The following is a 13,330-nucleotide window of genomic DNA, read 5'->3' on the forward strand; positions in this document are numbered from 1 at the left end:
ATTAATTAATTTATTATTCACACCAACAATAGTTGTGCATTAATATAACACATAACTCTTGCTTATTTCTATAAGATCTTGTTACTGTTTATATTATATATCTCGTTGATCATAATATATACGTTATGAAAACGAGTTTAATAATGAATGTTAATTTTATGATTGTTTATATATAAACACACGCGTTATATTTATATTAAATATTTATATAATAAAATAAAATATTGTTATTATATAAAAATTATTAACAAAAAAAATTGTATTATGTCTTTAATATAAATACGTTTATTTATTATGAAGGAGTGAATAAAATGTTTTAAGTTTGTAAGGTTAAGAAGTCCGTCATTTTTTATTAATTATATATTTAATTAATTAAAAATAATAATAAAAATTAAAAAAAATAAATTATTAAATTTATGAATTATATTAATTAATTAATTATTATTTATTTATTATATACATATTATAAGATACATAAATAAAATATATAATTATACTTTTATATAATAATACTTTTATCTTTATACTTACCTTAAAATATATAATTACTTTTATACATATAAATATTTTAATATAATAATACTATCTTAATACATTGATCTTTATATTTTTTATTATTACTTCTATTTTTAGCGTTTTTGACAGATCGTATATATAGCTAACAAAAAAACACATATTAAAATTAGTGCCGAGCTTATTACCAAAAACTATCATGCTAGCACGTACAGCAACACAATATTTCAAGTTTATATAGTTAGTATGACTGCTAGTAAAATGTCTCGTATGCGATCTAGTACGAAAAATCGTATCGTGTGCCGCTAGTTTTATATATTGTACACACAATGAATGATATTATGTATATGTGTAAAAATATGTATATTTATTACTTTCGGCAAAATTCTTCACTTATTATTTCGCGTTCCCTTTATTTAAGAAACGGCCAATAGGATGAAATATTATCATTTCAGTGGGATCATCTTTCGGAAAAGATGATCTCTCTGAGAAATCCTGCTAGGCATCAGCTAGCTTCACTAGTGCATGAGAAAGAATTGCTACAAAGACATTCGTTATGGTTGCTGCCACACCCAGTGTAACCAAGAACGACGAGTCTATTACATATTATTTCGTCGATCGTTACACGGATACCAACACGTGGAATACGTTTCTTTTATCTAGAATGGAGACGTGCGCGTACATACACATAGATGTAATTATTATACATTTGCAGATGTCCTTAGCCACAGCTTTCAACGTTCGTAAAAAACACACTGACCCCGATGCTTTTACGTGACCGCCTCTACAGGTTAAATGTACACACGTAACGAGTGGCGTGTGAATGTTTGCTCGCCGCGAAACGATTACGTGTGAATTTTAAAACGTGTTGTTTTTGATGCGGGTACATTCCTGAGCAATTTAATTATACAAACTTGCACTTGCTTACAAACTGACCGTCCTACTTAAGCGAAGTTATGAGATCGTCGATAGAGAGCATGGTCGATGTTCTACATAGTTAATCTTCGTCCTTGGTAAATCAAGAATGTAAAATTTCATATAATGAGAAATGTTTTGTATCAAGAGATTGATTATTCATTGTAATATATAAAAAAAAAAATATGATTTCTTTTTAAATAAACTCTAGAACAAACCTATTGTCGTGAGAAAATTTCATGCGTACTCGCATATGTGTACATTTGTAAAATCATGTATGTATTCAAGTACATTCAAACTATTCGTTTCATAGTAGACACGGCATTCTCCTGAAACTCGCGAACCATTCGAATGCAAAGACCTTCGTAAAGCCCCTGATGCATTGTCGGTTGTTAAAAGATACTTTGTAAGACTTGGTACAGAAAACGGCTTTACGATTCTTGGCGAAGAAGCGATCTTATGGTCTGATATCTTTTGTCTCGAGACACGCAAACCGATTTGTATTGCGTGTATGCGCGCACTTTAAGTGAGATTTCACGTCGCTCGTTTGCTCGAATAAACTCTTGGTCAAATGTCATTTTTTGAAAATGATGCTGCATGATTACATTCGTCCGGTATGCGATCTGATCCGATATGTCTCATAAGACGATATATCGAAATTGCGCAACGAGATCAAGAACAATGGATTTTCGGATTTAAAACTGACAAAAATATGTATTGATATATATTAATTCCATATTCCAATATTAGATATTACATTAAATAAATTTTATATTATTAATAATTACCATCGCGATATAATGTATATAATTTTGAGTATGTTTATTATATATAATCGTGTGTATATATAGATTATTTCAAATATTTTTTATTTTACGTCAACGGATTTAAAAATATCAGGGAAGCAATTGTTGGACGGAACTCTTAAACTCTTTAAGAAGAAGCTAGAACTCTAATCAGAACTATAAAAATTGCATTTTGGGGTGTTAACTTTACACACCCGGACCAAAGGCTTAATGGAGCGAAACATTTGTAACGACACGGCCTACCAAGCGCGATCCAAGTATTCTGTCCGAGTTAACCAGTACCATTTACGCAATCTTCTCGCATCAAAGATCGCGCCGACTATTCGTTTGACTTTCCATTGTGCACTGTATAAGATTATATTGCACTACCGCAAAATAGTATCATTTCTCAGATTTATATTGCTAAGCGATTTTGCTAATTAAATGGTACTTCGCTTAAACGCTTCAGTGATATCCTTTACGTAAAGAAAGAAATCGGTATATCGTAATAAAAATATATAGTCGATAATAAAATTTCAAGATTAAGTTAGATTACAATATCGACATTATATTACGTAAATTTCTTATTTGGTGCGTATAAAATAAACAACGTCCGCGCAAAAATTTCTCAAAAAAGAGAATGAATGGACATAATAAACTTTAACTCTTACCACATTGTTGCGAGAAGGTAGAGTTTCACAATCCGGCCAAGATCGTGATCTTGCGGCGCACCGGTGCTTATTCGACTTTCCATTGCTTTCCATTTCGTTCGATACGTATGCACATAATACATTATCGGGTCGATTGCTCGTCGCGTTTAAAGGCGCCGCGATTATGCATGCGTCTGAGATATATTTATGACCGTGCACAGACCGCAGCTTTACGGGATTTTTTCGGCGACGTTAGTCAAGCGAAAAGAGCGAGTGGCAAAAAAAAAAAAAAAAAAAAAAATAAAAAAAAGGGAAAAAGAAAGAAAGAAAAATAATTTATACCGAGTCGTAAATCTTGCCGGTTGACGCAGATAAGACTGAACAATTAAAAGAACCAGGATCGAAGTATAAGTTGAATAATCGATTATATTTGGTAAAACATTTACAAGGTAATAAGATTTTTTTTTCATTTAACGTGTGTTACATTTACAGGCAAGGCATCCTCAAGAACCGTACCAACTCTACAATAATCGTAGTAATGTATAATGTTACTTATAAGAAAAGTATGTACCATCAAATTATCATTATTATTAATATTAATATTTTTATGGTATATTATATTATACTACTCTTATTATTTCTTTAGGAACAAATACATATTTTTTTTTATTTAATCAATATACACCGATTCGCGACTATATATATAAACTGCACTTCCGCATAGGCGAATTAAGGTACACACGACGGACACTTTTTTATCGAACAAAAAGAAAAAAGAAAAACATAGTAAGTGTCGCATATTTCTTCGGTCTCTATAAACTTCCTTCTTTATTTCGTCTCCTTCGTCTTTCCCTTTTCCTTCTTCGTGTTTCGGATGTGCCATGGATCCGAATTTTCTCCAAAACGGGCAACGTTATCGATGACACGATCAATTCGATTCGATTCTTATTTAATCGAGAACAACATTCAATACAATAAATTCTTTCATTGCTTTACGAATTTTACAAATGATAAAATCGTCGAGGCATAATTATAAATCACTATCAATTATCAGCAGAGCGCGCAGTGAACATTATTGCTAGTCGGACTTGCGGGGGAGGGAGAAATATGTATGTAGTTCGCAAAAAGGAGCTTGGTCCTCGCGAATATGTGGCTACAAAGATCTGAGAGGTGGATTACATATAAATGTACAATGCTAGTGGTAAGATATAGAACTGTTGATAGCTTATATTGGTAAAGAAATATGATGCCTGCTTGAAATTAATAAGACAATGCGGAGAGGCGTTGACGGGAGGGATGGCTGAGCTGAGACTATTTACGTCGTACATGATAGAAACATGATTGTGACGACGATTGATAATACACGGTATCGCTATAGACTATTGCACTGTGTCGATTAGAGACATGTCCGATTACTACGATATATGGGCGAAAAATTGTATTCGGCGCGATGTGTTTGCATCATCATCGCAAGAGTATTCAAAGTTTCATGTGATTGAAGAGATTAAGAATTAATTTCAATTGAAACGCTTTATTCGATACTCTCTTACTAAATGTGCCGCAAACATTATTGTGAGTTTGATCGCGCGACGGCGGGCGCACTTTGCCGTGACGATCTGCTTTGCAAACGGAAAAGGAAAAAGGAAGTACTCTTTCTTTCGTCGGTCAATAAAAGTCGCGATTCCTATAGAATCTTCGATGAGTGCACGTTCAGCGATCGCGCATGTACGTTACGCATACATACACACATGCATACATTTTTCTCGCTTCTCTCTCTCTCTCTCTCTCTCTCTCTCTCTCTCTCTCTTTCTCTCTCATGTTTTCTTTTCTTTCTAATAATATTCTCTCTCTAACTTTTCGTTCATCATCGTGAATTCTTTTCATATACTTCTCTGTTTGCTTTGCTCCCATTGGAATGTTCTGCATTTGAATTTCAACGGTGATAGCAATCAGCACAATCTCGCATAAAGATATTTTACATTTATATATATATATATATATATATATATATATATATATATATATATATACATACATACATACATACATATATATATATATATATATATTCTTTTTTTTATATCTAGTTACTTAAACAACTTATATCTATATAATTTTTATAATCTGTATATGTACTCCGACAATGTATATAAACTATGTACAAAACAACGACAAAGCGTAGACTTAACAAGCGGAAATTTTCTGTATAAAATAATATTGGAACTATTAAGAGACACAGAGCATCTCGCTCTATCTTCTTGCTCTTCGAGATTTGCAACCAATAATATCATGATGACGACAATCATATTAAATGACGATGTGATGACGATAATAATAAAAATACAATAATAACGATAATTATCGTAGCAGTGTAACAATGTGTTAATGATAATAAGAGAAATAATAGGTAAACTCATCAGAGATGACATATACAGTTATCACGTAATCCACAAATAGTTATTATCTTCGTATGATTAAGAAGAAAATAATTTCTTGTTTTTGTTAAAAAAAAAAAAGTCTAAAAAGTCTAAAAAGAGAACGGAAAAAAAACGCGATCCTTACATAGTATTATAGGTACATTAACGATAATAATTAATGTTCTTTGGTAACACAGTGATGCGTCCGGAGACCACGAATACGAATATAACGTATTGTCCGATCGTGACAAGATGGTCCCGAAATTATATTCTCGATCACTACGCTCCTTTCCCTCTGGTCTGACTATATTACGACCACGTTGTACAATTATCGTTAATCAATTAATCAACTAATTAACTAATCAATTTCCTTTGACGAATTCTCTGACGCATCGCTAATAAAAAAATCCATCTTGTCTTGCAATCTACTTATTATATACACGTGTATCAATGCATAAACAAATTTCTTGGTATGTACACGTACGACTGTCGTAAAATCTTCTGAATTTATTTACTTCAAAAATGGCGAAAAGTAACTTTGATCTCTCCACAATACGCATCTCTATCTGTCATATTATTTTAAGTTTTCTCTGAAGCGCTTTCTGAAAATTTTATGTATTCGCCATTCTCGAAGAATAGTGCGATTCACTCGCACAAATTAATCGCGCTCTCTTGTGGAGTATCGTTCATTCGCGTGAGAGTAACTATTCGTATTATAATATAATTTACGACATATGTACATAACAACAACAAATTAGCGACAAGATTAGCGAAATTAGCATCTTATAAGAACACGTGACGGCTTCTTTATCGGCCATCATCAAAACGGTGAATATACTTGTAGTAGAATTATGGAGCTCACGAACTGTTTTTCGAAGCTTACGAATCTGAATAGGAAAAACTGCAAGCGCCATCAGCTGACTTTAACGAAGAAAAAGTGACGCTTCCATTTAGGAAAAATATGTATTAATACATAGTACATACTTTCAAATAACTTCGATCCGATAGCTCTCTCGACATTTTTCATACTAATGTATACGGTAATGCGTATGCATTCTAATTCATCGCATCAATTTTTAAGTTTACCAGTAATTAGATAAATCTTTTGTAATTTCTCTTTATGCACACCCTTGAATAGGTTTTTAGTCTAAAATTAAAAATGTCTGATGGCGACGCATGTAATGAAATATGCATTTTTTTTTACTTATTTTATATTTTTTCTTGGAGAGAAAAATAGTTCTCTCTAGAAAGAAAGAAACATATTTTTTTTATTTTACATATATATTTTACGTATATATACATATGTATATATTTCTTTAATATTGTCGCTAATTTGTTGTTATGCAACTATAATGTAAATTATATGCATAATATTAGTTATTCTCATGCGAAACAACGTCGATACTCTACAATCTACAAGAAAACGCGATTAATTCGCAACTTTAAAAATCGCGAATACATAAAATTTTCAGAAAACGCTTCAGAGAAAATATAAAATAATGAAAGAGAAAGTGATACGTATTATGCAGAGATGATCAAAAAGTTACTTTTTGCCATTTTTGAAGTAAGAAGATAAAAATCTAGACAGAAATTTCGATAAAAAATTCATATTATTTTTTCTCTGAAAATATGAAATGACAAAAAAAAATGCATATTTCATTATACGTCGCTATGATACATTTCTAATTCTAAATTTAAGGGAACTATTCAAACAGGGAATACGTAAGAATTATGAAATATTTATTTAATTGTTAATAAGTTTAAAGGATGATGCATTAATCTAAGAAAGACATTGAAAAAGCTTTTGGATGACAAATCATTTGAGAGCATGTAAGTCTGTCGAAAAAGAACAATCTTTATGCGGATTCGTCATTGAGTTTGATTAAAAGTATCAAAAATATAAATATACAAATACATATACACCCATATATATATGTATATGTATATATATATGTTACGTATATATGTATATACATAAACTTGTATGTATAACTTTATATTTGGGACTTTTAATGAAATTATGACGGGTCCGTATAAAGATTACTTTTTTCTAGCAATATGAACCTTACGCTGTGATTTCAAACTCGACCTTTAGCTTTACGTCAAAGAAATTTTTTTGTCCATTATAAAGTAACTCTGATTAATTTTTATAATTATTCTCAAACTAGTTTACCGCTTAAATATAATTTTGCACTCTTGTCTTATTAGATCGAATCGATCTGTTTAGCGCACTTTGCAGCAGAGGGTAAGTTTATGAGAAAAGTCGCATTTGCCGACAGAGTACAAACGCCCTTGAAGAACTATTAATGAATCTGCGTTGGATCTGACTCCAACGTTACTCTCGATGATCAAATAGAACTCGCAGTGCTCATAGCACGGTATATCAATACTCGCATCGCTTTCCCATCGACTATTGTGATTATGAGCCAAGCGATTGAGCGCTGGCCATATAAATGTAGTTCTATGGTTGCTGTAGCAACAGTTGCTCCAGCTCGTCGGCGGACCTGAGCAGAAAAGCGGCAGATTCCCGATATCCAGTTATCAGTTGTCTCACCGCGGTCATTTCTGTCGCGTTCAACTTATGACTTAGCAGTGGTTTCGTGTTCTTCATGCTAAGATCCGTCGGTCCTGCAAGGATAAAGTGGATTTAAAATCGATTGCAATTTGAACGTTATCATAATTTATCAAAATATACATATTCTATGTTAAAATAAATTTTCCAGTGTTGTTATTGAACTTTGAAGATTATTACATTGTCGTAAAAATAGAAGGTAACAAGCAAAAATTTTTTAAAATTAATTTATGTAATTAATTTTTGATTAAATGTCAGTTCAAGATTAAAAATTTAATATTTAAAAAAAAATAAAAAATAATTTTAAAAAAATAATTGCTTGACACTAAACCTGTTTGAAGACATTTCGCAAGTTGATTGTAGTTATAAGCGAACGTAAAAGGACACCAATAACCAATATTACTTTGTGTACCGTTGCTCAGTAGGCCCGATGTGAAACTTTGGGTCGGATAGAGTCCGGCTGAGAGGGTCGGCGGTACCGTTGTAGGCCCAGCGCGTTGGAACGCCTGGCTAAAGTTAGGTCTGTACATGGCTGTCGGTGCTCCGCCACTGGCGACACCATTCACCGTCGATGAACTGACTATCGTCGCCTGGCTGAAAAACGCAATGAGAATGAGATGCGCGTGAACGATAAAGGCCGCACTGATTAGCGCTTCACGTTCCGTTAAGGACGTGTACCCGTTTAACGAGGCGTCCGGTGAATTTTTGTGCCATGACCTTTGACCGAAGGCGAAGTCTTATCTACAACTCGGCGACGGAAATCTTAGCGTCCGATTGCGATAATCGGTTACGGTAATTCAAAGAGAGTTAATCGTAATCATACTGACAATGAGCGAAAAAGCGATAGTTTTCTTTCATTTTTTTTTTTTTTTTTTTTTCCCAAATGAGAGAGATTCAGTTAATAATATGTAAATTGACGCGAATAGAATTTTTGACTCGAGAGAAAAGTTTATTTTTGCACTTTATATCGAATCGGCCTTGCTGCTGCTAAGCAGTTAAATAAAAAAAAAAAAAAAAAAAAAAAAACAGATAAGAGTTTGATTCTACTACGCCGCTAGTAAGAAAATACGGATTTCATTCGTCTTGCCTTCGTCGTAACTAGTTCATCGTACTGACCTCATGAGACTCTTGTTGTCCGTTGGCGTGAGCAACTTTGACGCGGATGCGAGCGACAAAGGCGTGGAGGAAAGGGTGCTGCTCGGTAAGTTCGCCAAACTGGTTAGAGGTGCCAGGGACGTTAGCGATGCCGGGGGAGTGTCCTCTCTCTTACCCGGAAGTGATTTAATCGGTGTGCTCGAGAAATGGTCCAAACTTGATCGAACGTCAGTTTGCTGTAATCGATAAATAATAACATTATTGCAATTAAATATCATTATAATTTTATCTTTAATAATTTTTAATTTATCCATACGTGAAATATATATGTATGTGTATGTATTTTTAAATAATTTATATTTATGTATGTTTATATATATATATATATATATATATTTTTTTTTTATTTTTAAATTTATCAAAAATAAAACCTCGATTAAAAATCTATTTCTTAACACATCTTGCGCGGGAAGCGACTAAAGTCGTTTTGTACGGGAAAACACTCGCGCAAGATGTGTTAAAATAAACGGAACGTTTGCTAATCCTACGTTATTCTTAATGCTAAAATTTTATATATAAATAGCATATATATATATATATATATATATATATATATATATATCATACATATGTACATATATTAATGTATAAGTACTTTTAAATTTAAATTAAATTAAATTAAAAGTTTATTTTAAGAAACCATTAAGAAGAGCTCTCTTAAAAATAATAATATTTGGAACATAAAGTGCTGTAAGTGCTGTAGAGGGCAAAGACTCAAAACAAAATAAAATAAAATAGGATAACATTAAACCAATATACAATATATTCTATCAACTTAGATATACATATGAAAATAGTTAGTACAAAACATTATATAAAATTTTAACATTAAGAATAACGTGGGAATAGCGAACGTTTCGTTTATTTTAAGAAATAGATCTTTTCTCGAGGCTTTACTTTTGACAAGTTTGAAAATAAAATTGATTAAATAAGATAAAATAATATGCTAGTTTATATTGGAGGACCGTAATTATTAGTTTCTCATTCACAAAATTCAAATTGCACACTCAAAAAAAAATGATTATTTTTTTGCTTTAATTTCTTATTCAATCTAAAATTAGTACGATTGTAAATTATCGTGTTGTTTTAGTACTTAATAGCAAACTACTACTTTAGTAGCAAAATGTTAGAATTTCGCAAATTTTTCAAATTAATTTAATTAAATTAAGTATACTTTACTCTAACAGCGATTATAAATGATACAAAAAATTTAAGATTTATAAATCTATCTAGATAAGATATAAAAAAAAAATGTTTTTCACTTCATTGTAATTACATTCGGATATCGAAGAATGACAGCGCACACGGAATAACGCCATGAGAAATCCTATATATAATACCTGCTGAATTTGATCGTGATCGCGAACCAGCTTGTGAACGACCGGTAGATTCTTTTTCCTCATATTTGAAAATAACCAACCGATGTCTCGCAAGCACGTGACTAATCACTGAAGCAGCACGGACACTATCGATCGTTTTACGAATTATCGATCATCAACCCCGAGAATCGTCCCGACATGAGCTAATTGAACCTCGATTATACAGTCTATCCGCTCTCGTTATCAACACGATCCCGATCATCGAACACGATCGTATTCACCGCTATGAGCAACCGAGCGTAACAAAGCGCGCCGGCAGTTTCTTCACTTAGATTTCCTCTTCTGCTTCTTCTCTCGGTCTTCTTAAACTTCTGCGTTCGCGCCCCACCCTGCCTACTGGCGACGTATCGACGAACGATAACAATAACGTTCGCGTTTACTCGAGCGAGATTCAGAAAAGCGAAAACGTCGTTCTCGATGAAGAAAAAGGAAAGACGAAACGAATGAGGACGATGAGGAAAAAACGAGTTGACACGAGGGAGAAACGTCAGGAACAAGAAAAGAGAATGTCTGGATGCATCGGAACGAAACGATGAGGTGTGAGTAAGCTCACAGAGGAAATTAATTCGTGGAAACAAGAAGGAAGAGAGAAAACAAGCATCAGAAGAGAAAGAGGAGACGAGAGAAGAAGACTGCTGTGAATGTCAAGAGGTGACAATGTGCGTTTCCACCACAGAAACGGATGACTTGTTTGGTGAAGGAGGAGATCGAATGAAACGCATACAGAGGGTTGGACGAGAGTAAGAGTAGGAGGAGAAGGAGAAGAAGTGCTGAAAGATCGCGGGAAGAGGGTACGAGCACGACGAGAGCACAGAGGAATGAAATCTTCAAGCGGCGTAGAACGGATGTAGGGAGGTGTTTTTATGAAAGGCCAGCAGTGTACGTTGACGTCAATTATATAGGTGGCCACGAAGCACAGATAGCCGGCTTCGTCCGACGCGCACGAACCCCGGTATATACGTATATGAAAGAGGTCTTCTCCTTAATGGGTTAGGTTTAGGTCGTCGGAGAGGTTATCGAATCTTTCTCTTTCTCTCTCTCCGTTTCTCCGTCTCCTTGTCGGCCAGGGATTTTCAAAGTAGATAAATCGGGGCCGCGATGGATAGGGAACCGCGTGTGCGCTTCAGCCTCTCGTTTCGTACCGCGAAGGGGAGGGGGCAGAGCAGACAGAGTGAGGGAGGGCGACGGTGTCATCGCGGCATGTTCGCCAACTGCGAAATTCACGGTAGAATAGAATCGCGTGGAGAAAGAAACGTGCGGAGATACCAAGAGAGAGGCGGGAGGGGGGGAAGAGGATTAAATGCGCGATAATTGTGCGAAATTGGATGATTCGGACCTATCGCACTGTATCTACAACATCTCGTCCGAGAGAGAGATCGTACCGTAGACGAGATCATTTCCTGTTCCCGCTTTTTCGCGCTATCTTATTAAACTCTACACACGCTTAATAAGTGACGAACAGTTTAACCGCATAACGTTGACGCTGTCGTAATTGTTTCCATATCACCGAATCGTTTAATGCTCTTGTCGCGTAGATTAGATGGTGACGTCAATAAGAGTGATTCGTGAGATTGATCAATGCTTTTCGAGTGAGCGATCGATTCTCGAGAAACGATCAGTCCAATTTTATCCGAAAATTTCGCGGACATCTTAGCAACGATTTCTCGACGTTCACTTCTCGAAAGCCAAAGTCTCGATCCGCATAGCTGACGTAATGTACCGCGAAATTTACGGATACACAAGACTAATCACACGTCGTGCGATCGACGTATTCCTTCTTCGGCGCGTGAAAGCGCGCGCAAAAGTCCGCGACGGCTTTTTTTTTCCCTTCCCTTCTCTTCCCCTCCCTTGCCCGCATCGCACCGCGCTTTTGCGCCGCGTTTCTCTCTCCCGAGAATATTTTCAGTTTCTTTCGTTCCGCATATACGCGCGATCGTTTTTATAAAGCCGAGGTTGTGCTTACGCCATCGCCGGCCCTCCATAGAGCGCGATCTGTATACGCGGTTGTCAGAGTGGGAGAGGTGCGCGACCCGCGGGTTATCAGTGGTCTCTCTCGCGGTACCTATATCAATCCTAGCTCTCCGTCCACGTATATCTTCGCTGCCAGGCGTTGCGCAGGAGCTCGTCGAATTTTCACGCGCGACAATGTAACGTGAAACTATACGCTCTCAAAATCGAAAATCTTTCCTTCTTGCGCATTTTTAGTTCCTCATTTTATTTACGTTAATTATTATTTTCAGTTTCTTATTTTTTACTCATCTTAATTTTTTTTCCTTCCTCTCGTAATGTTTATTTTTTCACGTTAACGTTAATTTGTATTCATTTTTAACATTTCTCAGACTTTATGTATCTAAATTAGGCAGAATAACGAAACAATGTTAAATGACAAACTAAAAAGCGAGCTTAGCGAAATGCTTATTTATTTTAACAGCTTTGGAATCTTCTGCGCGTGATTACGAAACACAAATGCATTAAACGGAATGTATAAATGAATTAAAAGATAATTAGGTAAATGCATAGCCCCTTTCTACGAAGATGAGGATCGATCGAAATGCCAGCAAGCTGTGCATACATTATTTGTACACGCGCCTACTGCGTGATACGCGTCGCTGGTACACGTTTGTGAATAAAATTGCAATAGTAAAAACTGAGACAGATGATGCTTTTTTTTATAGTTTAAAATGTTATTTACTTGTTTATTCGATACATATATATATATATATATATATATATATATATATGTGTGTGCAGTTAAATGTTATCTATTGCTTTTATGAAAAATACTTACAATTAGATTAAAATATTCAAATATTTTTTCATATCTTTTTACACACTATGAAGTTTTGATACCACAACGAGTAATTAGTTTATATTCTCACAATGATTCACACGTTTGCATCTGTCGCGATAAATTATTACTTCCCGCATTAGTTTATGATTCATT

General features: G+C 34.4%; 1 protein-coding gene across 3 annotated transcripts in view; it reads right to left on the reverse strand.

The window, feature by feature from the left end:
• Positions 1-5,368: 5,368 nt before the first annotated feature.
• LOC140664594 (uncharacterized) overlaps positions 5,369-13,330 on the reverse strand; it is a 70,411-nt gene continuing 62,449 nt past the window's right edge. Inside the window, exons 7-9 of one of the 3 annotated variants that reach the window (XM_072889832.1) lie at positions 8,969-9,183; positions 8,265-8,446; positions 5,369-7,908 (exon numbers count right to left, since the gene is read on the reverse strand). In XM_072889832.1, the coding sequence (XP_072745933.1) occupies positions 7,742-7,908; positions 8,265-8,446; positions 8,969-9,183 (564 nt within the window). In that variant the 3' untranslated portion in view covers positions 5,369-7,741. Of the gene's footprint in view, positions 7,909-8,183; positions 8,447-8,968; positions 9,184-13,330 lie in introns of all 3 variants that reach the window. The other 2 variants (XM_072889831.1, XM_072889829.1) reach the window with 2 other exon arrangements.

This window comes from Anoplolepis gracilipes, chromosome 4 (genome assembly GCF_047496725.1).
Source record: "Anoplolepis gracilipes chromosome 4, ASM4749672v1, whole genome shotgun sequence".
In the NCBI taxonomy this organism is placed as follows: Eukaryota; Metazoa; Arthropoda; class Insecta; order Hymenoptera; family Formicidae; genus Anoplolepis; species Anoplolepis gracilipes.